The sequence below is a fragment of the Lepisosteus platostomus genome, chromosome 6, assembly GCF_059453375.1.
Source record: "Lepisosteus platostomus isolate fLepPlt1 chromosome 6, fLepPlt1.hap1, whole genome shotgun sequence".
Classification (NCBI taxonomy): Eukaryota; Metazoa; Chordata; class Actinopteri; order Semionotiformes; family Lepisosteidae; genus Lepisosteus; species Lepisosteus platostomus.
Window position 1 is genome coordinate 12877795 of NC_142616.1, and position 27321 is coordinate 12905115.

Genomic DNA, 27321 nt, shown 5'->3' on the forward strand with positions numbered 1-27321 from the left:
TCAGGTGTGTGACGTACTGTACCCGAGTATCTTCACTGCAGGGACGGGACACTGGGGCCTTTCATGTTCCTTCTGTCTGCACTGTAACAGACAGGCACTGCTGCCTTGCTTTCAGGGGCCTCTCATCTGCAGGGCCCTGCCCATTCCCTCGAGACTCTACCCAGCCAGAGAGCGATGGGCTCTGAGCTCTGTACGCTCACATCCAGACCTTTCCTCCTCACAGCCAGGTGAGTCCTGCCACTTGCTCAGAGGAGACGGGGCTCTGCTCTTCAATCCAGATCTTCACATCCTGTGGCAGCACACACAGGACCTGCTCCAGGACGAAGGCATCTTCAGTCTCCTCTTCTGATCATAACTGTGGCTGCAGCACTTGTTCTAGACAGAAGGAGCCGCTCAGAGTGAGTGGTAGCAGCTGAACTTCTCTCTGACCATTGAAGAGTGACAGGTGGCTCTGGGGGTGTGTTAGATATTAGTGAAATGATGGCTTCATTCACACTCTGTTTCACTATTGTAATTCTTTAAATTCACTTAATAGGGAATATTAATATGGAATCATGTAACTAAAATAAAAAAAATTGGTACTGTGGCTAAAATATAAAATATATCTAAATGTAAATGTAGCTAAAAACCAAAAGTATAATAACTTCTCTGAGTGTCATTAACAACACTGTTACAAACTGGGTCACAAAACTGGTGAGAATCACAAATTAATTGAGCGGCTTAGTCAATAAGTAAAGTAATTATTCAGATCCCCAGCTTGTAAGTGATTCTCCAGAATATACCCAAGAGGCTGGTATAATTAGAGGCACGTGAATTCTTTTTTTTCTAGCAAACTGTCCTGGAAAGAGTAATAATCCAGGTACACTTGGTTAAACAAATATTTCTTAATGAGAACAATACAAACACTACACTACACACAACAACACCTACAACACACAAGTTACTCTATGTACAGTACTTACAGACAAGGCTTTTCTGAGGCCTAACATCCTAAAAACCCCAGACGTCTATTAATCCTGCTCCTTCAAGAGCAGAGGAGCCACACAGCACAGCAGCTCTGGAGAGGGAGGAGCTCCCCTGAGTCTCTGTCCAGAAGTGAGAGAGACCTGCAGAGCTGCACCCTGTCGCTGGGAAGAGCTGCTGCCCTGTTTCCTCTTCATGAAGACATGAGCACCTGCTGGACTGGAGCCCTGGCCCTGTGTGAGGAGGACTGAGCTGCGGTGTGTCTGACTGGCAGAGGAGGGAAAGGACAGAGGGAATAAAGAGCTCAGGGAGGGAAAGGCTGGACCTGGAGCTGGACTCTCTCTCCTGCAGCTTCAGCTCTGACACTGCAGGCTCCTTCACTACAATAGAGAGCAGAGCTGCTGTGCTGAGGACTGGGACAGGTCTGGACAGCAGGCAGCCTGTTCCTCTGTGCTGGAGGAGTGTGCTGAGGATTTAGGGACGGGAGGAGCTGTTGAAGAGACACTGTAAGTGCTGCTCTTGCAGGAAGTTGTGTTACGAGAGACTCAGGAGAATTAACTTTCAGTTTCGTTTCTGATTCAGACTTTAGTTTCCTGAGTGCTGTTCTCCCCAGTTTAAGCTCCCAGTGACTCACCCAGTCAGTCCAGTCTGGGGTTTCCTGTACTGCAGTATTCCAGTGTTAGTGCAGGTGTGTCTGTGTACCAGTATCTCCAGGTGAGTTTCTTCAGGTGTTTTTCTGCTCTTGTCTGTAGTTTGTGTGTATCGACTGTGTGAGTAAATGCTGGTATATAATTGTGAAGAAGGGCTGTGTTATTGTTCTGGTCACACAGCTTGTGTAAATTGATGTTTAATGATTTGATTGATGATAATGATTGATTTGTTTAATGTGTTACCTGTTGTGGATCCACAGTTTTTTTGCTGTTTGTGTTGTATTGAGATGGTGCTGATCTTCTCTAATCGACTCTGTTTCTGCTCAGGAATGGCCTCACCCAGCAGTGTCCTGTCTGAAGAGCAGTTCCTGTGCTCTATCTGTCTGGACACATTCACCAGCCCAGTGTCCACTCCATGTGGACACAGCTTCTGTCTGGCCTGTATTGGAGGATACTGGGACAGCAGTGATGTGTGTCAGTGTCCAATGTGTAAGGAGACATTTCCTATAAGACCTGATCTCCGTGTGAACAGAAGCCTGGCAGAAATCACTGAGCAGTTCAAGAGGACCAGAGTCAGCAGTGATGAAGGACTTTGTGCTAAACCTGGAGAAGTGTCCTGTGATTTCTGCACTGAGAGAAAACTCAAGGCTGTGAAATCCTGTCTGGTCTGTCTGGCCTCTTACTGTGAGACTCACATGGAGCCACATCTGAGAGTCACAACATTGAAGAAGCACAGACTGATTGAGCCTGTGAAGAGCCTTGAGGACAGGCTGTGTGAGAAGCATGAGAGACTCCTGGAGCTGTTCTGCAGGACTGACCAGACCTGTGTTTGTGTGCTGTGTACTGAGACTGACCACAGGACACACAGCACTGTCCCTGCAGTGACAGAGACAGAGTGGACAGAGAAGAAGGTGACCTTTCTTATTTCACGCTGATATCTTGTACTTTTCTATACCACTTTATAACTACAGTGTTTGACAATAATCCAAACATCCATTCATATTGAGCTCCCACTGAAGGATGGAAATGACATTAATTTCATACTGACGAGCTCAGTATCAGTGTGAGAGTCTCTTGACCAGCTCAATGTCAGTGTGAGATGCCATTGTCCAGCCCAGCATCAGTGTGAGAGTCCCGACTTGTCCAGTGTCAGTGTTAGAGTCATTTGACCAGCCCAGTGTCAGTGTGTGAGTCTGTTGACCAGCCCAGTGTCAGTGTGAGAGTCTGTTGACCAGCCCAGTGTCAGTGTGTGAGTCTGTTGACCAGCCCAGTGTCAGTGTGTGAGTCTGTTGTCCAGTTCAGTATCAGCGTGAGAGTCTGTTGACCAGTGTAAGTGTGTGAGTCTGTTGTGCAGTGTTTGTGCACCAACAGCAGTGACTTCAGTGTCTCTGTTCCCCTGTTTGTCCACAGACTCAGCTGAGGAAGACTGAGGCAGAGGTACAACAGATGATCCAGGAGAGACTGAAGAAGGTGGAGGAGATCAAACAGACAGTGGAGCTCAGCAAAGTGAGTCCTGTCAATCCTTCTGAGTGGGGTACTGCAGGGCCCAGTGCTGGGGTCACTGCTCTCTCCTCCACAGAGAGAGGACACTTAGGAAGACTGAGGAAGATAAAGTCATTGTCCAGTTAAAAGACTGGTATATGCTGTGTGTCACCCAGGTGTGGAGTGACTGACATAGTGTGTGAAGTGTTTCCCTTCCTAGTTGTAAAGCTTTTTATAATTGAAAAGATAAATTAATTTATTAACTCTCACATTTCAATAATATTTCATTCATTCTTGTTACCTCATGAAGTCTCCTGGTGTCTCCTCAGAGCTCTGCAGAAAGAGAGATTGTGGACAGTGTGCAGGTCTTCACTGCTCTTCAAAACTCCATTGAGAGAAGCCAGGCTGAGCTCATCGAGCTGATTGAGGAGAAGCAGAGAGCAGCAGAGAGGAGGGCTGAAGGGATCATTAAAGAGCTGGAGCAGGAAATCACTGAGCTCAAGAGGAGAAACACTGAGCTGGAGCAGCTCTCCCACACTGAGGACCACATCTACTTCCTAAAGGTCAGCACATACTGTAGAGAGCAGATACAGTATCTACAGAGAGCAGAGAGTCCTACAGGTCAGCACACACTGTAGAGAGCAGATGCAGTATCTACAGAGAGCAGAGAGTCCTACAGGTCAGCACACACTGTAGAGAGCAGATACAGTATCTACAGAGAGCAGAGAGTCCTACAGGTCAGCACACACTGTAGAGAGCAGATACAGTATCTACAGAGAGCAGAGAGTCCTACAGGTCAGCACACACTGTAGAGAGCAGATGCAGTATCTACAGAGAGCAGAGAGTCCTACAGGTCAGCACACACTGTAGAGAGCAGATACAGTATCTACAGAGAGCAGAGAGTCCTACAGGTCAGCACACACTGTAGAGAGCAGATACAGTATCTACAGAGAGCAGAGAGTCCTACAGGTCAGCACACACTGTAGAGAGCAGATACAGTGTCTACAGAGAGCAGAGAGTCCTACAGGTCAGCACACACTGTAGAGAGCAGATACAGTATCTACAGAGAGCAGAGAGAGCTCACTGTGTGACTCTTAGTGATCTATACTGGGCTCTAGGTTTCAGACTCACTGGTGACTTATTGCCTTAGAGGGCTGTGACCCCCCATGACTCTGAGTCTCTCCTGCTGTAGAGTTTCCCCTCCCTGTGCTCCCCTCCACACCCCAAGGACTGGTCTGACATCACTGTTCACCCTGATCTCTGTCTGGGGGCTGTGAGGAGGGCTGTGTGTCAGCTGGAGGACAGAATCAGAGAGGAAGTCAAGAGGCTCTCAGAGAAAGGTTTGTGTTTCACTCCCTTTCCTTTGTGATTCAACAAAATAATAAAAAAATCACTGTTTTAATGTCAATTAGAAAATGTAAGTTTTTTATTTCATGGTTCATAATTGATTTAAAGTTTAGCTTTTCATTTAATTCAAATTCAAAGTTTTGTTTTATCATATTTATATTCAGCTTTCCTTAGTATCAACAAAATAAAAAAAAATCAAGTTTAAGTTTAAGTGTTTAAGTATCAGTTAGGAACATTTATTTCACACTATATTTATTTGATGTTTTTATTTCAATTTTTCATATCATGGTTATTAATTGATTTATAGATTTTATCTTGTCATAATTTAACTCATAATAGATGCACATTGTAATCATGTTTACCTTCAAATTCATATTTATACTTTACTCACCTCCCCCTGACTGTATCTGGACACAAGATCCTCATGACTGTGTTTTTCCATCAAAATCTCCTGACGGATTAGTGGGGTTTTCTTCAGGATCAGTAGTTTGTTCCAGTGCAGCTGGATGAGCTGTCAGTGTCTCTTACAGACCCACAGCTCCACTGGCCAGACAACACACTCCTGTGTGTTACTGTCCTGCCTGAGAGATCAGCACAGCACTACAACACACAACACTGCACACCTGGAGACCAGACTCCAGCAGGAATGTGCTCTCAGCTCTCTAACATCTTTCTCTCTGTTCGCAGAGTTTGAGAGGCTTCGCAAACATGCAGGTGAGTCTGTTGTCACTGACAGGAACTTGTCATTTACAAAGGTCACAGCAGGGTCACAGGGGTCAATACAGGCTCTTACTCTGACAGGGGGAGATGTTGTAACTCTTGCTTTATACACAGCTGATGTGTTTAATGTTGTGAGCAAAGTCCCTCTGATGGGCTTTGTCCTTATCAGGACTGATGAGGAATTGGACCCCAACACTGTGGCACACTGTGGGGACACCAACACTGACCCATGTCTTGGGATCCCCAATACACAGATTGAAGACCCCATCGCTGTGTCAGGACTGCAGTTCTCCTTTACATCATTGTGAAACAGAGGATTGTAATCCTGTTAAACCTGTAAACTAGAATCTACACTGACAACTAGGAGCCTGCAGACACACAAGACACTGAACACAACAGCCTGAGACAGGAGCTCGAAATTCACTAACTATGAGAGACTAAGAGGAGAGGAAGGACTTGTTAAGGGAGGAACAGGGTGAAATGAGAGCAGAGAAGAGGGAGAGAGACAGGATGTCTGTCCCTCTGCTCCTCCAGATAGAGGTGTTACAGTGAAGCAGCTGGTCCCACTGAAGGAGACCCACTGCTCTCCAGTCCACACTGGACATAGACACACAGGCTCAGGCACTGGAGGATGAGCTCTGGAACAGACACCTTTACACAGAGAGTGGTGGGAGACTGGAACAAGCTGTCTAGAGTGTCTGCCCCAGTCCTTCTGGTGGGCGGCAGTGAGCTGTGTAGCAGGTGTCAGATTGAAGCAGTAACCCATCACTCTGGGGATGTACTGGAGTCTCCCAGTCTTATAGATCCCTAAACACTGGCACACCTCCCTGAAGACAGCTGACTCTGAGCTCCTCCCCTGGTCAGTATGCAGCTCCTCTCGTGAACATGCAGCAGGGTGTGTGGTTTCTCTCAGCACAGCTGAGCTCCTGGCTCAAGTACAGACGCCATCACTGCTGGTATCTGTGTCTGGGTTGAATGGGCTCTCTGGGTCCAGCTGGGCCAACACTGGAGACTCTGCAAGGACAGCTCTTGTTGTTCAAAATCACATTGACAATCTTCACCTCAGAGGGAAGATGCTGCATTGTATGTCAGAAATATAAGGAGTTCAGCAACGTCAGCAAACTAGGGGTCAAACCAGCAGTAGTAGAAGGCCGGTCCAATGAAACCCCTCACATCTGAACTGACCGGGGGGCTGGCCAGGAGTTTACTGTGGCTCCTCTTCAGGGGCTGTGGAGACCCTTCTGGCTCAGAAGCTCCCAGGAAACCAGTCTCTTGCTGTAGGAGATTCATGTCTTCAGTGAGTCTTGAGACCTGTCCTCCTCATGAGGTCCCTGACCTTTCTTCACTTGTCCAGGACCTGGAGAATGAGGGTCATCCAGGCACACCGGGCACTCTGACCTGGGCACGCCACTGAGCTCCCTTCCCATCAGCCGCTCAGAGCTGGCTGGGCAGGGCACAGTCCAGAAGGCTGGAGCGTGTGTTGCCACAGCCCCTGACCTCTGGAGAAGGCAGTCTCTGGCCTGACCTCTGGGGCACCTCAACTTGCCGGTAGCTGCTGTACAGGTCCAGAGAGCTGAACCAGCGCTACCCTGAGACATAATCCAGCACCTCGTCAGTGTGGCTCAGGGGACAAGAGTCCTTCTGGGTGACGTTGTTGAGTCCCTGTAGTCTGTACATACCAGCAGTAAAGCGTCCTTCTGCAGGGGGAGATCAGGGCCTGTCAGAGGGCTCGATCTCCCCTGCTGCAGTCAGACCCCGGACTGCTTCCTCTGCCTCGGCTCTCTTGTGGATGGCCAGGCGGGGGGAGGGATGCAGATGGGTCTTGCTTCGCCAGTGTTGGTGGTGCTCTGAGCTTCGTTTGTACGAGTACAGTCTTCCTCTCTTCCAGCAAACACATCTGCAAACTCTCGTAGCAGAGTCCTTGGTTGTCCCTGCTCTGCCTCACTCAGTCTTTGCTGCGCTGAGAAAGCTCCTCCACCATTTTGTCTGATTTTGTTGTGGTCTTGAAGGCCGAGCCCCTGTCCTCAGTTTCAGGATGCTGCACCCTCTCACCGTGGGTCAGTGTCTCCTGGCTCAGGGGGAGACTCTGGGCTCCCTGCTGTATCTCCATGGTAACTCTCAGCTGCTCTGGAGCTGTTGCACTGGTACCCAGGAGGAGGTGTGGCCCCTCGCTGCTATTAGCTTGAGGGCCACTCGGCATTTCCTGCTGGCACTGCTCTCGAGACGCACGGTTCTGCACAGAGGAGTTCAGTACCAGTGACTCCATCCTCTCACCTGGCCATCCAGGGAAAGCTCTCTTCACTGGTCTGCAGCAGAACTGCCAGGTTCTCTCCTTCTGTAGTCTGTCTGAGCCAGGCGCTGCCTGTAGGAGTTATACTGTACCTGACCATCGTGATCTTCAGCATGAACACACACCTGCAGACTCACACAGCTGAGCCTTGAAGAGCAGGGTCACCAACACATGGCTCAACAAATACAAACAGTGAAAACAGTGAGATCTGGAGGTAAATTAATTATAAGTCCAGCAAACTGATGTCGAAACGAGTAAGGAAAGTTATTGAGGTTAAATCATTCTGTGCAGTAATATCCACAGATGTCCTTCCATCAGCTCTTACAGCCATTCCTGCAGACTGCCTTCATCTAGAACTGACACAAATCATCACTTTTAAAAAGATGGAGATTACAGTATTTTTGTTTCTTTAACCTTTATAATTGTAGAGACTCATCACAACAAAAAAATAAAAAATCTGCTCAATTCACACCCAGATGTGATAAAACACATTCAAGTCTTAATTTCAGTTCTCTTCACTCCCTGGGATATCTGAAAAGTCCCTTTTTCATACAAAATGTTTTAAATCCAGCTGTTGATATACTATAAAATTAGGTGGGTAGCTGCGTCAGCATGCGTAGGCTGCAAAGGAACAAGTAATAGGTTTATTCCCTGCTGAAAAAAAGAAGAAAGAGAACACAACGTTTCGGCCGTGGAGCCTTCTTCAGGTGTGAGAGAGACAGGGCAGTAGGCAAAGGTAAAGTAGTGGGAGAACAAAGGTGGGAGGGAGGAGGAGTGAGAGGCGGGAGCAGGGGACAGACAGAGAGGCCAATCAAGAGGTGTGAAGTCAGAATGGGTGCAGAGAGGTGTGAAATGAAACTTCCAATGAATGGAGAAAATTTAAAAGAACAGTAATCTGTCGTTAAGAGAAGGGAGAATGTGTGATCCTAGCTGCAGGATAATTTTAGTTTCGGTGGTCTTTCTGATGTATGAGTTCGGAAAACCGTCTTTGAGAACACAGACGGAGAGATTAGTGTGGTCGTGGCCGTCAGAGGTGAAATGAGAAACAATGGGCTTGGAGAGATCTTTAATCTTCACAGCCCTGACGTGTTCTCTGAAGCGGTCTCCGAGTCTCCTTCCTGTTTCTCCAGTGTAGATGGCTGGGCATTTACTGCAAGAGATACAGTAAATAAGGTTGCTGGAGGTACAAGATGCTGTCTGGGTGATCCGGAATTGTCCTGAGGGGCCTTGAATGAGTGTGGTGGTGGCTGTGTACTTGCAGGTGATACAGCGAGCTCTGTTGCAAGGGAAAGTGCCTGGTGTGGATGGTTGTTGAGGGCGGTCAAGGGAGCTGTGAACAAGGAGGTTACGCAGATTAGGTGGTCGGCGATATGAGATGATAGGGCGATCAGAAAAGAGGGCCCCAATGGAGGGATCATCCTGTAGGATGGAAAAATTCTGGTTAATGGTCCTGGGGATAGGAAGTGTGTTAGGGTGGTAAGGAAGCACCAAGGGAATGCGGTTGTTACGGCGGGAGTTCCTGATCGGGTTGATGGTCCGGGGGGTGTTTTTGGCTCGGTTTATTGATGTGTTTATTCATAAGAAATTACTCTTATGAATAAACACATCAATAAACTTCATTATTAAGTGGTGGTTTAACTAGAAAGCAGTTTTATTAAACATTACAATCCTTTTCTGAGCGACGGACACATGACTTCCTGCCGTAGTGTCGGTGTTGTTTCCCCTCTATTCTCCTGTGATCCAGAGCTCCGCCTGTCCCACACTGAGCTGTCTCCCCATGTGAAGAGGCGCTGGGAGTCAGTCCTGTACTCCAGTCACCTCTAGAGGGCAGCAGCTCTCACTCTGGGCTCGTTGCAGTGGAGAGCAGGTTCAGCTCGGAGCTGCGGACTGATTTCAGCAGCCAAGTTCGTTGCTCTTGGTCTGAAGTTGGCGCGCTAGTTCAACACGGAGCTGTCTGCTGACCAGGGGCTGAGCTCCAGTTAGTGCGCTGTGTCAGTTCGTTACAACTGACCCACAGTGTCTGTTTTTCAGGTTTCCATACGTATTACACTGATTTGTGTGTAACAAACAAGAAAAAAGACGCACACAAGCTTTGTCTGTTCTCTCTCGGGTTCCCCTGTCTTGTGTAAAGACAACTTCAGCCTTAATTCAGGTGACAGAGTTCAATACACTGACAGACAGCTCTTAACACACACAAACAACAGATCCTTTTTATTACTGTCCTCAGCAGCGCAGGAGGAGACAAGCTTGCAGTTACTGCCTGTGTGACTCAGGTCCCTGTTATTGTTAATGAAGTGGCACTAATTTCAGCTTCTAAGAAATTTGTCTTAATCAGACTTTTACAATCTAACTGATAGAGAGGAACCAGAATAACCATGAAAAGACAGTTTGCTTATTTTTCTTCTTGTGAAATAATGTATCCATCAGTATAGAGATGCCCTCAGCCGTGTGATCTGCACACAGTGGATCATCAGGTCTCCTTCAGATTTAAAGACACTTTCTCCCACAGGAGCCAGACTCTCGCAGTGTGAGAGCTCTGCACACGCTCACAGCTCATCTCAGCCGGGCTGGGCCTGTCTGTCCTGACCAACCCAGGAGACCCCATTTCCACAGGTCCGCCTGCCCAGTCTCTCCAGTCACATCAGAACACATCCAGAGCATCTGGACCGGTCCTGTCCACACTGTTATGTTCACTACACGCTGGCCACACAATCCTGACACTTTCTGAAGTGTTGTCTTTATTTTTACCTACTGCTCACAAACAAGCGCCATCTACTGCAGACGAGTTCAACCCAAACCAGTGATGTGAACCTGTGACTGCAGGCATCACGTGCAAACTGTGACAGAACAGTGGAGAAGAGGACAATGGGTTTTGTGAAATTAATCAATCAATCATTTATTTTGTCCCTGAATGCCCTGGGTGTCTCAGGACAGGCAGGCCCAGTCCAGCTGAAATCAGCAGACTGAACAGAACTGTAGTTTACTGCAGTGAGCTTCCTGCTGGTGTGAATCCTGATACACACTCTAGACACCTGCATCTGTACTTTCATCTGAGAGAGGAGTGAGATACAGATCATTTCATCCTGTCTGTCTGCTCTCTGATCCACAGCTGATGTGACTGTGGACCCCAATACAGCTCATCCCAAACTCATCCTGTCTGAGGATGGGAAACAAGTGAGACATGGAAGCACACCACAGGATCTCCCTGACAATCCAGAGAGATTTGATCGTTGTGTCAATGTCCTGGGAAAGGATGGGATCACCTCAGGGAGACACTACTGGGAGGTGGAGGTGGGGGAGAAGACTGACTGGACATTGGGAGTCGCCAAAGAGTCCATCAACAGGAAGGGGAAGATCACACTGAGCCCCCAGTATGGTTACTGGACTGTGTGGCTGAGGAAAGGGAATGACTACTGGGCTCGTGCTGAACCCCCTGTCTTCCTCTCCCTGAGCCTGAAGCCCCAGAAGGTGGGGGTGTATGTGGACTATGAGGGGGGACAGGTCTCCTTTTACAATGTGGACAACAGGTCTCATATCTACACCTTCACTGCCTCCTTCACTGAGAAACTCTTTCCATACTTCAGCCCCTGTCTTCATCAGGGAGGTACAAACTCAGCCCCACTGATCATCTGTCCTGTCAGTCACACAGGCTGAATCAGCACATTGTCTGATTCTCTCTCCTGGCATGTAAATCATTTAGTCTTTTTCATTTGAAATTGTTCTTCTGTTTCTTGGGTGTTGTTTTCTCCACCCACTGCTGGGCATGTCCACATCTGCTCTCAACGCTACTCTTTCAGTCACCAGAAACAACATCACCTGTGGGAGGGGCTCTCTTGGAAAATGAAATTATTACTGGCTTGTGTCAAACTGTTCTACTTTCTACTTTCAGTCCATGTCATTGCTCTATTCTATTTGCTCTGCATTAATCACTTCTTTCAGTAAATCAGTAAAATTGAGTCACAGTTGTTTTCTTTATCTCTCACCTGTAAATTCTCCAGATTCATGGCTGACTAGCTGGGTCACCATCAGACACAGACTAACACGTCAGCTGAATGCCAGTCACTTTCTACATGATGGACATTGCTGCTTCACTGTCATGGCCTGGACTCAGATAGAACTATTTCTGTATTAAATAAACTCTGTCATTCTGAATATTTGACATTTGGTCTTCATCTTCATCTTCATCATGATTTAATGTCAGCAGCTATATCACCCTGAAACTCACACCTGTCAGCCCCCTGAAGCTCAGCAGGTGTGAGCCTGGTCAGTACCTGGACGGGAGACTCCTGGGAGAGGTGTTAGTGGGGCCAGCAGGGGGCGCTCACCCTGTGGTGTGTGTGGGTCCTAATGCCCCAGTATAGTGACGGGGACACTAGACTGTAAACAGGCGCCGTCCTTCGGATGAGACGTAAAACCGAGGTCCTGACCCACTGTGGTCATTAAAAACCCCAGGGTGTTTCTCAAAAAGAGTAGGGGTGTTACCCTAGTGTCCTGGCCAAATTTCTCCCCTGTCCTTTACCAATCATGGCCTCCTAATAACCCCCCTCTCTGAACTGGCCTCATCACTCTGCTCTCCTCCCCACTGAGAGCTGGTGTGTGTGAGCAGACTGGAGCATCATCCAGGTGGGGCTGCACACTGGTGGTGGTGGAGGGGATCCCCATTACCTGTAAAGAGTTTTGAGTGGAGTGTCCAGAAAAGCACTGTATAACTCTAAGGAATTATGATGATGATGATGATGATGTAGATTCCTATGCCATGAATGTGCTTGTGATTTCTGTCATCTAACACAATGTTGAGAATCCCAGGCTCTCTCTGTAGGCTGATCAGCTGTCCAGACCCTGTGATTGGAGGAAGACAGAAAACAGCACAAACACTTGTATTCTGTCCACTTTGTAACTTTGTAACAGTTGTGTCAATTTCAAAACACCTGTCCGGTCCAGGCACTGTAACAGGCGCCTGGTCTGTCTGTCAGTGTCCAGCTGTCTGTGGTCACTTGGCCACCCTACTGGGATGCTTGTTCCAGAAACCTGCTGCTCTCGGTGTTGAGAGGATTGTCCAGCCCTGGTGCTGGAGGTCATGTCTGTCATCTGAGCTCAGTTAACAATGACCTGCAGCTGCTCTTTACTTCCTGAACTGAGTCAGAACAATCAGAACACCAGCAGACACACTGACCAGCCCCACCAGGACCAGGACTGGACAGCCCTGCTGCAGACACACTGACCAGCCCCTCCAGGACCGGGACTGGACAGCCCTGCTGCAGACACACTGACCCCTCCAGGACCAGGACTGGACAGCCCTGCTGCAGACACACTGACTGACCCCTCCAGGACCAGGACTGGACAGCCCTGCTGTAGACACATTGACTGACCCCTCCAGGACCAGGACTGGACAGCCCTGCTGCAGACACACTGACTGACCCCTCCAGGACCAGGACTAGACAGCCCTGCTGCAGACACACTGACCAGTTCTCCAGAACCAGCACTGGACAGTCCTGCTGCAGACACACTGACTGACCCCTCCAGGACCAGGACTGGACAGCCCTGCTGCAGACACACTGACGAGTTCTGGACTGGGAGTGGACAACCCTGCTGCAGACATACTGACCCCTCCAGGACCAGGACTAGACAGCCCTTCTGCAGACACACTGACCAATTCTGGACTGGGACTGGACAGCCCTAGTGCAGACACACAGACCAATTCTGGACTGGGACTGGACAGCCCTGCTGCAGACACACTGACCAGTTCTCCAGAACCAGCACTGGACAGTCCTGCTGCAGACACACTGACTGACCCCTCCAGGACCAGGACTGGACAGCCCTGCTGCAGACACTCTGACCAGTTCTGGAGCGGGAGTGGACAGGCTCACAGACACACTGACCAGTTCTGGAGCGGGAGTGGACAGGCTCACAGACACACTGACCAGTTCTGGAGCGGGAGTGGACAGGCTCACAGACACACTGACCAGTTCTGGAGTGGGAGTGGACAGGCTCACAGACACACTGACCAGTTCTGGACTGGGAGTGGACAGGCTCACAGACACACTGACCAGTTCTGGACTGGGAGTGGACAGGCTCACAGACACACTGAGCTGCAGGACAGCAGTGCTGTAAAGTGCCTCCTGTTATCAGCCCTAAGTGCTCTTGATAAAGTCATTTCCATGTCACTCAGGTTGTCTGTGAAACAGCAGCTTCAGCAGAGCTGGTAGCTCTAGCAGCTGAGAAACACAATAAACACAAAATATAATATTGTTACAAAGGGGGGACATGAAAAAGGTGAATAACAGGAATTGACAGAGTGGTTTAGTCACAAAGTAAAATAATTGATCATAACCCCCAAGTTGTAAGTGATTTCTCTAGAACTGGGGTTCTTAACCTGGACGTCCTGACCTCATTGGGGGGAACAATAGGCAGCAGAGACAGAGTCAACCTAAGGTTAACACACACACTAGAGTGATAAACAGGACACGTCCGCAGATTCAGGGTGTTTACACATCAATGGACAGTAACAGAGGTAAACAGTTCGCTGTTGTACACACCTGCAGGGTTCAGACTGTTTCCACCAGCAGGGTGACTCAGTGGACCCAGCGAGGGCACTACATTCATCCCTATCGGTGGGCCGTGACTGTGTTTATATTCGTAGCACTTTCTTCTTCTGCGCAAGGTAGTCGTGATGAGCCCAGCAGTGGAGCGGTTTTAATAGGTGAGACTGGAGGAGTGAGAGCTGAAGATAATGTGGAGAAACGCACAGCAGAAAACAGTGAGAAAATCTGACGAACAGTCCCTAGAGTAGGGATTCACACCGTACGGTTTGTGGCGAAGTGTTGGCTCAGGAAAGCCTCAGGCCCTCCAGACTGCTACACCACCTGCAGACCAGACACTCAGCCTTGCAGTCTAAACCTGTTGAGTGTTTTGAACGAAAGCTACAGGAGCTGAGAGGCCAACAATCTGCCCTCCAAAGAGCTGTGAACTGTGAGCCAGAAGCCACTTCAGTGTCTTTCCTCATAGCTAACTGGACTGCCCAAACTGGGAAGCCACACGTTAGGTGGGACTTTTTCCCTACTGTGCTCTAAGGAAACGGTTTCAATCCTGTGTGGGAAAGTGCTGCAGAGCAGCTGGCAGTGATACCAGTGTCAATGATCCTGTGTCTGACCACATTGGGCGTATGGCAAGAGACGTGGAAGAGCAGGTGATCTCTAGGATAAGATCTAGTGTGTAGTTTTCTTTACAACTTGACGAGACCAATGGTGTCTCTGGAGATGCACACCTGCTTGTTTACACCAGACTTGTTGAAGATGGAGACATGAATGAGGATTGTTTGTTCTGTTGTCCTCTTCCCGAGCGCGCCATTGTATCAACGTTTCCTTCTGCTGGACACATCTGTCCGTGAGCATGAAACTGACTGGAACAAGCGTGTGAGAATCTGCTCAGGCTGGCAGACAGCGGGCTAGTCTGAAAGTACAGCTGGTGATCCCTTCGCTCTGTGTGTGATTGTGTTGTGTGATTCATAGAAAATGCCCCCTGAACTCAAACAAGGAATGGATGAAGCTGTTTGTCCGGTAAATTCCATCAAGGCCAGAGCAACAAGCATACGAGTTTGAAAGATTATTCCAAACAATTCAGAACAGGATGACTGGAGAGGCAGCCTTTTGCTACTACTAAGAAATTTTATTTTATAATACGCCTTTAAATGTGGCTTCTCAAAGCACTTTAAATGTTTTTAACAAAGCACATTTGAAGCGCTTTAAACGAAGCACTTTTTTTACTACATGAAATATTTTTAGCCCCAAAAAAGGGTCGCACTCTCAAAAATGTTAAGAACGCCTGCTCTAGAATATAGTCAAGAAGTGTCAGAATAGTCGTTGTTGGAATAGAGAGAGAAACGTGAATTCTTTGTTCTCTGGCAGAGCTTTGTTGAAAAGAGTAATAATTCACGCACACTGGTTTCAACAAATATTTATGCATTTAAAATTGTAATTATTTTTATTTTAAATAATCTCTCTGCAAATCTGGATCATAATAAATGATTCCGAGGTATATACTGTATGACCCAAGAAACCCAAGATCCCCAGAAACACAGAACAGCTCTCTCTCTCTCTCTCTCTCTCTCTCTCTCTCTCTCTCTCTCTCTCTCTCTCTCTCTCTCTCTCTCTCTCTCTCTCTCTCTCTCTCTCTCTCTCTCTCTCGCAGGGTTCAGATACTGAGCTCCAGTCAGGTTTGGTCTGGATGATCATGAAGTCGGGGCTCTCGCCTGGCGTGAGATCAAGTCCCAACTTCTCTGGACTCCTCTCTCTCTCGTGTGGTCTGACCTTCTTTCCCTTCTGTGAATTTACAAACTTATGTACAAGCATTTCATAAACTTAATATTTCAATCCAAACCTGAATCCACAAGCTGAGGACGTCTAAGAAAAGTTGCAGTAAGTGTCAGCAATGTCTGAAGAGAAGTGCATGTGATGTTGTAAGCTGATTGAATAAGTATTCAGACATGTGAGCTCAATATTTGTATATTGGGCACCACTGGGCCACTCCAGTTCAGCTCCAGCCTCAAGTCTTTAGGAGACAGAAACACAGTTCAGTCCCATATTTTTGTGTACTTTGCTCCGTCTGGTTTTCCTCCAATCCCACACATTCAGACCAACAGGTTCCAGTCTGGTCTGATCCCACAGCAGCCTTCTCCCCTGCCTGCAGGCTCAGGGAGCTGCTGGGCTGCAGGCTGCCTGCAGGGGCTGGATGTGTCCTGTTGTCTTCAGGATCCCCTCCTGTATCCCTGTCCTCACTCACTGGTGTCAGAAAAGACTGCACAGTCCTCCTCTTCCTCTTCTGCTCTTCTCTTGACTCTTCTCCCTAACTCTTCCCTCTCTGGACACTTGAGGATTCAATCCAGTTCACTCTGTGTCTCCCACTTCTCTCTCCTCACGTTTCCACTGCATCTCCACTCTTCACTCTCACTCTTCACTGAGCACCAGATCTTCACTGGCTGTCCCAGCTGACCGGGTGCAGCCTGTGTGTGAACAGCTCTCATGTCCCTGACATGGCAGCGCAGGTCTGCTGGCTCCTCTCCCCTCGTGCTGAGAGAGCTCCTGTCTGTGCGGATGGGAGACCAGGGGCCTGTGGACTCAGCCTGTGCTCCCTGTCTCTCTCAGCTGTGGGGAGACGATACGCCGCTGCCTCACTCCTGCAGCAGCAGTGCCTCAGCTCAGTCCTGCTTGAACAGCCCCTCTGCTCCCTGCAGCACACTGGGAGCCTTTCATGGGGCCTGAGAAATGAGCCACCACACAGCCATCTGCCCAGAATCGAAGCTGTATCTCCTCAAGCAGCCCTGGATTTCGGACTCCCACAGGCCTGGAAGACAGACCAGCCCTCTAGCAAAAACACTCCTGTTCCTTCCTGCTGGAGCCGAGATGGAGACAGAAACCTTTGCTCTTCCCAGTGGATGAATCAGCCCAGAGGAGCAGGGTATCCTGACAGCTCCTCTCCCTCACTTCAAATCCCTCTTTATCACAGAGCAGAAGACTCACTCGGATCAGATGGGCCTCATTCAGCAGGGTGTCCCCATGAGCAGGCAGTAATATTGGCTCATGGTCACACACAGGCCCAACAGGAGCCCCTCTCACTGTCTCACAGGCAGCTGAGCTGAAGTGAACTCATCTTGTCTGTGAGGCTCCTTTCAGGGAGAGAGGAGCTGCCGTCTCACAGTCTGTGGACAAGGAGAGAGGGGCTCCAGGGTGGTATACTGATATGAGTGTTAATATTCTTATCTCCACAGAAATGTCCTTGAACACAGAGCTGTGAGTCACATGACTACAGCACAACCTGCGGCCACAGCCCAGTTTCCCAGAATCCTCTCCTGCACTCCTCTCTGTGTTTCACTGAGAACAGAAAGTGAAAATATTTCATTACTCTGGTAAACAGGGTGTGAGAGGTGAGGCGAACAGATCGTTTTTCAAACGTAGTTATTAAGAGGCCTCAGATACTCAAATATTTCTTTCAGAACAAGAGAGAGAGGAGCTCAGAGCAGCAGGAGCAGGTTGTCCAGTGTGTAAGTATCCTGTCTGTCTCCGAGCAGTTAACAGCACAGTGTGCTGCAGGGTTAGCTGCTGTCCTGTACACTCAGACAGTTAGTCACTAAACAGACGACTTATTGTTGTGAATCATAATCTGATGGTGTCAAATGTTTGAGTTTTCTCCTTTTTTTGTGAGGAAGGGCTGTTTTATACCTCTGGTCACATGGCCTGTGTGGCCCTGCTTTGTGTAGCGTGATGGTGTATTTGTTGTAAATGTTTATATATGTGTTTTGTGTTTAATGTGTTATCTGTTGTGGATCCACAGACTTGTCTGGTCTTATTATGCTGTGTTCGGTTCAGAACTGCAGCCTCACCCTGTTAAATAAGGTTCACCTGGGGGCTCAGAGTATTTACCCTGGTATAGAGGGGAAAAAGTGAGTGATTTGTTGGTTCTGTTGTAATTGTTGGTGTGTTACTGGTGTAGTTACCCTCCTTTATTCCTTTTTTTAACCAGCAAAATCGAACTAGTTCATCGTTATATTTTGATGTCCTGTATTTTTCTATGACCTGACTGGTCATCCTTTCTGGTGGTCAAGTCACAATAATATTTACTGTGCTATCAGGTTTTCATTTTATGTGCTAAAATGTGACTGATTGTTCGCCTCTCACACTGTGTTTATTTGTATTTATACTTTTAATTCAGTAATTTCAAATGTGTTTCTGTGATTTTCCTTGTGTGTATTGGTATCATGACAGAAATCAAAGTTAGTGTGTATCAGTGTGATGTTGTGTGTATATCTGACTCTGTTGTGCTGTAGATACAAACTCTTATATTGAGTCTCTGTATCATCACCCAGAAATCCACCACATTTCTATTAAACTCTTAAAGCCTACAGATGCCAAATAAGAGATCAGCTGCCTTCTAACTGAATGATATAAAACCTGCAGTTAAATCTCTCTCTCTGCACCCCAGCTGCCACATAATAAATAGCAGCCTATCTCCCGATTCTAAAACTGCACGCTAAGCAGGAAATACATACCTAACCCAGGTATCTTTACCCGGGAAACCCTATTTCCCTAAAAAACACAGAATAGCAAGCTCTCTCTCGCAAGGTTCAGGTTTTTAACTGTGTTTTGTGTTTAATGTGTTATCTGTTGTGGATCCATAAATTCATCTAGTCTTGCAGCGTCAGGTTACAGAACCTGCAGCCTCACCCTGTTAAATAAGATTAACCTGGGGGCTCAGAGTATATCTCCTGGAGTAGAGGGGGAACAAGGAGAGATTTGTTTGTTCTGTTGGTTCTGTTGTATTTTGTGGTGTGTTACTGGAGTAGTTACCCTCCTCTATTGATTTTCTTTAAAATTGAACTAAAAAATTGAACTAGTTCAACATTATATTTTGGTGTCCTGCCTCTCCAGATCAGCTCTGTGCTGTTTGTGTTGTATTGAGATGGTGCTGATCTTCTCTGATCGACTCTGTTTCTGCTTCTCTGTGCTCAGGAATGGCCTCACCCAGCAGTGTCCTGTCTGAAGAGCAGTTCCAGTGCTCTATCTGTCTGGACACATTCACCAGCCCAGTGTCCACTCCTTGTGGACACAACTACTGCCTGGCCTGTATTAGACGATACTGGGACAGCAGTGATGTGTGTCAGTGTCCACTGTGCAAGGAGACATTTTACAGAAGACCTGATCTCCGTGTGAACAGAAGCCTGGCAGAAATCACTGAGCAGTTCAAGAAGACCAGAGTCAGCAGTGATGAAGGACTTTGTGCTAAACCAGGAGAAGTGTCCTGTGATTCCTGCACTGGGAGAAAACTCAAGGCTGTGAAATCCTGTCTGGTCTGTCTGGCCTCTTACTGTGAGACTCACATCCAGCCTCACTATCAAGGAGCTGCTTTCAGGAGACACAGACTGATTGAGCCTGTGAAGAGCCTTGAGGACAGGCTGTGTGAGAAGCATGAGAGACTCCTGGAGCTGTTCTGCAGGACTGACCAGACCTGTGTTTGTCAGTTCTGCACTGAATCAGACCACAGGACACACAACATTGTCCCTTTAGAGCAGGAATGCAGAAAGAAAAAGGTGGGTTTAATAATAATAATAATAATAATAATAATAATTGCTTACACTTATATAGCGCTTTTCTGGACACTCCACTCAAAGCGCTTTACAGGTAATGGGGACTCCCCTCCACCACCACCAATGTGCAGCATCCACCTGGATGATGCGACGGCAGCCATAGTGCGCCAGAACGCTCACCACACATCAGCTATCAGTGGGGAGGAGAGCAGAGTAATGTAGCCAATTCATACAGGGGGATTATTAGGAGGCCATGATTAGTAAGAGCCAATTGGAAATTTGGCCAGGACACCGGGGTTACACCCCTACTCTTTTCGAGAAGCGCCCTGGGATTTTTAATGACCACAGAGAGTCAGGACCTCGGTTTTACGTCTCATCCGAAGGACGGCGCCTGTTTAGAACTGAATATTTTATGTAAAACTTTCACGTAGTAGATTTATCACTAGAGTATTGATCAGGAGGTGTGATGTTACTTCATGAACTGATATTCCTTTAGCAAAGCTGTAGTGTATACCTAGCAATCAAAAATAGCATCTTCAAAGGAACATACTCAGTGTAGTGGTCTGGACAGTGATACATGAACATGAATGATTTAGCAAATAGTTTCAGTTGTGGTTTTACTTGAATTTCAGTCCAGTGTTTGAGTACCAACAGTAGTGAATTCAGTGTCTCTGCTCCCCTGTTTGTCTACAGACTCGGCTGAAGAAGACTGGGGCAGAAGTACAACAGATGATCCAGGACAGACTGAAGAAGGTGGAGGAGATCAAACAGGCAGTGGAGCTCAGCAAAGTGAGTCCTGTCAATCCTTCTGAGTGGGGTACTGCAGGGCCCAGTGCTGGGGTCACTGCTCTCTCCTCCACAGAGAGAGGACACTTACGAAGACTAAGGAAGATAAAAAGAAAGAGGAAGAAAAATTGAATCTAGTTAAAGGACAAGATATGCTGTGTATCACCCAGGTTTGAGGAGATTACAGGGGTGTGTGGCGTGTATCTCTTCCTAAATGTAAAGCACTTTTGGAATGAGAAGATTTATATACATGCAATTGATTTATTAATCATCACATTTCAGTGTTATTTTACTCCTTCCGGTTACCTCATGAAGTCTCCTGGTGTCTCCTCAGAGCTCTGCAGAAAGAGAGATTGAGGACAGTGTGCAGGTCTTCACTGCTCTCCAGGTCTCCATTGACAGAAGCTTGGCTGAGCTCATCAAGCTGATTGAGGAGAAGCAGAGAGCAGCAGAGAGGAGGGCTGAAGGGATCATTAAAGAGCTGGAGCAGGAAATCACTGAGCTCAAGAGGAGAAACACTGAGCTGGAGCAGCTCTCCCACACTGAGGACCACATCCACTTCCTACAGGTCAGCACCCACTGTAGAGAGCAGATACAGTGTCTACAGAGAGCAGAGAGAGCTACAGGTCAGCACAGACTGTAGAGAGCAGATACAGTATCTACAGAGAGCAGAGAGTCCTACAGGTCAGCACACACTGTAGAGAGCAGATACAGTGTCTACAGAGAGCAGAGAGAGCTACAGGTCAGCACCCACTGTAGAGAGCAGATACAGTATCTACAGAGAGCAGAGAGTCCTACAGGTCAGCACACACTGTAGAGAGCAGATACAGTATCTACAGAGGGCAGAGAGACCTACAGGTCAGCACACACTGTAGAGAGCAGATACAGTATCTACAGAGAGCAGAGAGAGCTCACTGTGTGACTCTTAGTGATCTATACTGGGCTCTAGGTTTCAGACTCAGAGGTAACTTATTGCCTTAGAAGGCTGTGACCCCCCATGACTCTCTCCTGCTCTCTGCCTCTGTAGAGTTTCCCCTCCCTGTGCTCCCCTCCACACCCCAAGGACTGGTCTGACATCACTGTTCACCCTGATCTCTGTCTGGGGGCTCTGAGCAAGGCTGTGTGTCAGCTGGAGGACAGACTCATTGAAGAAATGGAGAAAGTGCCTGGAGTCAGTGAGTATTACTGTTTGAACACAGCCTGTCTATGAGGTTCTAAACACCTGTCAATGGCATTCAATCAATCTACTATGAAGAAACTGTGTGTCTCTTATGCTGTGTTATGAACAGGACTGTCTTCAATGCTGTCTGTGTTGAGATCAGGTGTGTGAACAGTGTGTCTTCACTGCTCTCTGTGTTGAGATCAGGACTGTGAACAGTGTGTCTTCACTGCTGTCTGTGTTGAGATCAGGTGTGCAGCAGGGTGATCTTGTGTGTCAGGGGTGTGTTCAGCTGGAGAAAGTACTGTGTGATGCTGCTCCTCCCACAGGGGAGTTTGAACTGCTCTCTGTCCCTGAGCCTCAGCTCTGCCTCAGTGCTTCACAGTCAGAAGCTCTGGAACAGAGAAAGGGCTCAGACTCCTGTGAGGAGGCTGCTCAGTCACTCCTGTCCTTGTCTTTGTACTGGAGGCAGTGGGAGGTGTGGAGCTGGACTGTGTGATAACAAGCTGGATGAGCTGTCAGTGTCTCTTACAGACCCACAGCTCCACTGGCCAGACAACACACTCCTGTGTGTTACTGTCCTGCCTGAGAGATCAGCACAGCACTACAACACACAACACTGCACACCTGGAGACTAGACTCCAGCAGGAATGTGCTCTCAGCTCTCTAACATCTTTCTCTCTGTTTCCAGAGTTTGAGAGGCTTCGCAAACATGCAGGTGAGTCTGTTGTCACTGACAGGAACTTGTCATTTACAAAGGTCACAGCAGGGTCACAGGCCGGTTCAATGAAACTCCTTACAGTACATCCTTAACTGACCGGGGGGCTGGCCAGGAGTTTAGTGTTTCTCCTCTTCAGGGGCTGTGGAGACCCTTCTGGCTCAGAAGCTCCCAGGAAACCAGTCTCTTGCTGTAGGAGATTCATGTCTTCAGTGAGTCTAGAGACCTGACCTCCTCATGAGGTCCCTGACCTTTCTTCACTTGTCCAGGACCTGGAGAATGAGGGTCATCCAGGCACACCGGGCACTCTGACCTGGGCACGCCACTGAGCTCCCTTCCCATCAGCCGCTCAGAGCTGGCTGGGCAGGGCACAGTCCAGAAGGCTGGAGCGTGTGTTGCCACAGCCCCTGACCTCTGGAGAAGGCAGTCTCTGGCCTGACCTCTGGGGCACCTCAACTTGCCGGTAGCTGCTGTACAGGTCCAGAGAGCTGAACCAGCGCTACCCTGAGACATAATCCAGCACCTCGTCAGTGTGGCTCAGGGGACAAGAGTCCTTCTTGGTGACGTTGTTGAGTCCCTGTAGTCTGTACAGACCAGCAGTGAAGCGTCCTTCTGCAGGGGGAGATCAGGGCCTGTCAGAGGGCTCGATCTCCCCTGCTGCAGTCAGACCCCGGACTGCTTCCTCTGCCTCGGCTCTCTTGTGGATGGCCAGGCGGGGGGAGGGATGCAGATGGGTCTTGCTTCACCAGTGTCGATGGTGCACTGAGCTTTGTGTGTACGAGTACAGTCTTCCTCTCTTCCAGCAAACACATCTGCAAACTCTCGTAGCAGAGTCCTTGGTTGTCCCTGCTCTGCCTCACTCAGTCCCTCTTTTCTGTGCTGAGAAAACTCCTCCACCATTTTGTCTGATTTTGTTGTGGTCTTGAAGGCCGAGCCCCTGTCCTCAGTTTCAGGATGCTGCTCCCTCGCACCGTGGGTCAGTGTCTCCTGGTTCAGGGGGAGACTCTGGGCTCCCTGCTGTATCTCCATGGTAACTCTGGGCTGCTCTGGAGCTGTTGCACTGGTACCCAGGAGGAGGTGTGGCCCCTCGCCGCTATTAGCTTGAGGGCCACTCGGCATTTCCTGCTGGCACTGCTCTTGAGACGCACGGTTCTGCACAGAGGAGTTCAGTACCAGTGACTCCATCCTCTCACCTGGCCATCCAGGGAAAGCTCTCTTCACTGGTCTGCAGCAGAACTGCCAGGTTCTCTCCTTCTGTAGTCTGTCTGAGCCAGGCGCTGCCTGTAGGAGTTATACTGTACCTGACCATCGTGATCTTCAGCATGAACACACACCTGCAGACTCACACAGCTGAGCCTTGAAGAGCAGGGTCACCAACACATGGCTCAACAAATACAAACAGTGAAAACAGTGAGATCTGGAGGTAAATTAATTATTAGTCCAGCAAACTGATGTCGAAACGAGTAAGGAAAGTTATTGAGGTGAAATCATTCTGTGCAGTAATATCCACAGATGTCCTTCCATCAGCTCTTACAGCCATTCCTGCAGACTGCCTTCATCTAGAACTGACACAAAACATCACTTTTAAAAAGATGGTGATTACAGTATTTTTATTTCTTTAACCTTTATATTTGACTACATAACTTTAATATCTGTTCCCCCAGTTTCTGAATATCACTGCTTTCCCTTAAGAAATACAATTGTAGAGTCTCATCACAACAAAAAAATCACAAATCTGTTCAATTCACACCAGAATGTGACAAAACACACAACCTATTTAAATATTTTTTTATTTTTAGTTCTCTCTTCTCCCTGGAATATCTGAAAATTCACTATTGCATACAAAATACTCTACATACAGCTACTAATAAAGATATCCAAAAAAAATCAGTTTTAATAAATTACTTTTATGAATAAACATTAACAAACTTCATTGTTTATCAATGTTGTTTAACTGGAAAGCAATTTTAGTTAAACATTAAAATACTTTTCTGAGCGACGGACACATGACTTCCTGCCGTAGTGCCGGTGTTGTTTCCCCTCTATTCTCCTGTGATCCAGAGCTCCGCCTGTCCCACACTGAGCTGTCTCCCCATGTGAAGAGGCGCTGGGAGTCAGTCCTGTACTCCAGTCACCTCTAGAGGGCAGCAGCTCTCACTCTGGGCTCGTTGCAGTGGAGAGCAGGTTCAGCTCGGAGCTGCGGACTGATTTCAGCGGCCAAGTTCGTTGCTCTTGGTCTGAAGTTGGCGCGCTAGTTTAACACGGAGCTGTGTGCTGACCAGGGGCTGAGCTCCAGTTAGTGCGCTGTGTCAGTTCGTTACACCTGACCCACAATGTCTGTTTTTCAGGTTTCCATAAGTATTACACTGATTTGTGTGTAACGAACAAGAAAAAAAAGACACACACTGTTCTCTCTCGGGTTCCCCTGTCTTGTGTAAAGACAACTTCAGCCTTAATTCAGGTGACAGAGTTAAATACACTGACAGACAGCTCTTAACACACACAAACAACAGATCCTTTTTATTACTGTCCTCAGCAGCGCAGGAGGAGACCAGCTTGCAGTTACTGCCTGTGTGACTCAGGGCTCCTGTTATTGTTAATGAAGTGGCAGCAATTTCAGCTTCTAAGAATTTTGTCTTAACGAGACTTTTACAATCTAACTGATAGAGAGGAACCAGAATAACCATGAAAAGACAGTCTGATCATTTTTCTTCTTGTGAAATAATGTATCCATCAGTATAAAGATGCCCTCAGCCGTGTGATCTGCACACAGTGGATCATCAGGTCTCCTTCAGATTTAAAGACACTTTCTCCCAAAGGAGCCAGACTCTCGCAGTGTGAGAGCTCTGCACACGCTCACAGCTCATCTCAGCCGGGCTGGGCCTGTCTGTCCTGACCAACCCAGGAGAGCCCATTTCCACAGGTCCGCCTGCCCAGTCTCTCCAGTCATATCAGAACACATCCAGAGCATCTGGACCGGTCCTGTCCACACTGTCATGTCCACTACACGCTGGCCACACAATCCTGACACTTTCTGAAGTGTTTTCTTTATTTTTACCTGCTGGACACAAACAAGCGCCAGTGACTGCAGACGAGTTCAACCCAAACCAGTGATGTGAACCTGTGACTGCAGGCATCACGTGCAAACTGTACCAGAACAGTGGAGAAGAGGACAACGGGTTTTGTGTAATTAATTAATTAATTAATCTACTCTGTCACAGTTTCTAACTAAATATTTACTGGCAAGGTATGTTCAGATCACAGAGTTTTTTAGGTGAGGGTGGAAATACGTCAGTCCTACTTAATCTGGTTCATTTCATAGCCAGCAGGTTGTGAAGAAAGAAAGGAGAAAATATAAAAATATAAAAGACGCTATTCTCATCAGATAGCAATGAGCACTAATATATCAAAGTAGAGGGATAAAAATCACCTTACCTATTTAAACATTGTAGAAAAAGTCAATTTCTTGTTTGCAAAAGGGCCTAATAAACCTCATGCAGGTAGATCATTCATCAGAGAGGAATATATTCCAAATGTTCTGAATTCTGAAATATTTATTGCTGGTACTGTTTGTGTGTATGTGTCTGTGTGTCCAAGCATTGTGCAGCACTGGTTGTTGTGGGAGATAGGAGTTTGATGTGCTGGTGTGAGAAGAAACTAGTGTTTTACAACAGTGTTTACTGAGCTTGTGTTTTTTTTTTGTTATTTTATATTTTTCCTTTGGGGAAGGAACACACCTGAGGTGGTTAGTTGATAGAATAACCCTCAGCAGACCAAGCCAGAGTTTCTTAATTTTGTTTTTATGCCTTGCCATTGTGAGTGCGTTTGCTGGGAAATACATGACTCCTGGGCCTACACTACACACATTCAGTAAGAGTTTTATCTCTGTCACTGAATCCCCTCAGTATCTCAGGACAAGCAGGTGCAGACTGAACAGAACTGTAGTTTACTGCAGTGAGCTTTCTGTTGGTGTGAATCCTGATACACACTCTAGACACCTGCATCTGTACTTTCATCTGAGAGAGGAGTGAGATACAGATCATTTCATCCTGTCTGTCTGCTCTCTGATCCACAGCTGATGTGACTCTGGACCCCAGTACAGCAGCTCCATGGCTCATCCTGTCTGAGGATGGGAAACAAGTGAGATATGGAGACACATGGCAGTATCTCCCTGACAATCCACAAAGATTTGATTATGTTGTCAGTGTCCTGGGAAAGGATGGGATCACCTCAGGGAGACACTACTGGGAGGTGAAGGTGGGGGAGAAGAGTGGTTGGGATTTAGGCGTCACCGGAGAGTCCAGCAGCAGGAAGGGCCAGAACACATACACCAGCCAGGATGGTTACTGGGTGCTTTATCTAAGGAATGGGAACGAATATGAGGCTAATTCAGTCCTCCTCCCCCTGAGCCAGAAGCCCCAGAAGGTGGGGGTGTATGTGGACTATGAGGGGGGACAGGTCTCCTTTTACAATGTGGACAACAGGTCTCATATCTACACCTTCACTGCCTCCTTCACTGAGAAACTCTTCCCATACCTCAGCCCCTATAACAATAGTAGAGGTACAAACTCAGCCCCACTGATCATCTGTCCTGTCAGTCACACAGACTGAATCAGCACATTTTCTGTGACAGGAGCTTTCTGGGAAAATAAATCATTTAGTTCAACTCTTGCATAGATCAAATTGTTCTCCTTTGTCTTCTTGTTTCTCTTTTATTTCCTTTTAATTGAGATTTATAATTTCTTTCACCTTTTTTTAAAGATGTTTATAAAATCCCAAAACTGATTTTGCTGTTTTTGTATTGCCCAATCGAATACTATGAAGTGTTTGTGATTCAGTATAATAAAATACATCATTTTGTCAACAACTTTACTTCTCATTTATTTTCTGCTTTTAACCCTGAAAAAGAGAGCTAACTACAACAAACAGGCTAAGAGCTCATCAGCTACACTGTGTAGCATGTTCACAATAGTATAATCTCATGTATTATACTACAAGTCTCTCCATCAGGAAACTGTTCACACCAGACAGGAAGGGGCGTGTCCTTACAGTCTGAGTGATGGGGGGTGGGGCCACATGTCATGTGACTGGAGGAGCCTGTGAGGAAGGGCAGGAAGTCACTGTTCAGGT

The 27321-nt window shown here is 47.5% G+C and overlaps 3 protein-coding genes across 3 annotated transcripts in view; all 3 read left to right on the top strand.

The window, feature by feature from the left end:
- Positions 1 to 27321, top strand: part of LOC148660413 (butyrophilin subfamily 1 member A1-like) — an 87139-nt gene that overhangs the window by 44674 nt on the left and 15144 nt on the right. The gene's annotated exons all lie outside the window — the stretch shown is intronic.
- LOC148660416 (zinc finger protein RFP-like) lies at positions 1086 to 11604 on the top strand. The gene is made up of 7 exons (XM_088637835.1): positions 1086 to 1677; positions 1941 to 2524; positions 3024 to 3119; positions 3425 to 3658; positions 4288 to 4435; positions 5130 to 5156; positions 10562 to 11604. Exons 2-7 carry the CDS (start codon positions 1943 to 1945, stop codon positions 11104 to 11106), a joined length of 1632 nt encoding a protein of 543 aa, XP_088493961.1. The 5' UTR covers positions 1086 to 1677; positions 1941 to 1942; the 3' UTR covers positions 11107 to 11604.
- LOC148660417 (E3 ubiquitin-protein ligase TRIM21-like) lies at positions 18956 to 27058 on the top strand. The gene is made up of 6 exons (XM_088637840.1): positions 18956 to 19531; positions 20222 to 20317; positions 20649 to 20882; positions 21342 to 21489; positions 22165 to 22191; positions 26267 to 27058. Exons 1-6 carry the CDS (start codon positions 18956 to 18958, stop codon positions 26800 to 26802), a joined length of 1617 nt encoding a protein of 538 aa, XP_088493966.1. The 3' UTR covers positions 26803 to 27058.

Bases quoted from the DNA above. Each gene is read 5' to 3' on its own strand.
- LOC148660416 (XM_088637835.1), top strand. From the start codon at position 1,943: ATGGCCTCACCCAGCAGTGTCCTGTCTGAAGAGCAGTTCCTGTGCTCT. The intron at 2,525-3,023 runs GTGACCTTTCTT...GTTTGTCCACAG, and splicing joins CAGAGTGGACAGAGAAGAAG to ACTCAGCTGAGGAAGACTGA. The intron at 5,157-10,561 runs GTGAGTCTGTTG...TCTGATCCACAG, and splicing joins GAGGCTTCGCAAACATGCAG to CTGATGTGACTGTGGACCCC.
- LOC148660417 (XM_088637840.1), top strand. From the start codon at position 18,956: ATGGCCTCACCCAGCAGTGTCCTGTCTGAAGAGCAGTTCCAGTGCTCT. The intron at 20,318-20,648 runs GTGAGTCCTGTC...GTGTCTCCTCAG, and splicing joins AGGCAGTGGAGCTCAGCAAA to AGCTCTGCAGAAAGAGAGAT. The intron at 21,490-22,164 runs GTGAGTATTACT...CTCTGTTTCCAG, and splicing joins GGAGAAAGTGCCTGGAGTCA to AGTTTGAGAGGCTTCGCAAA.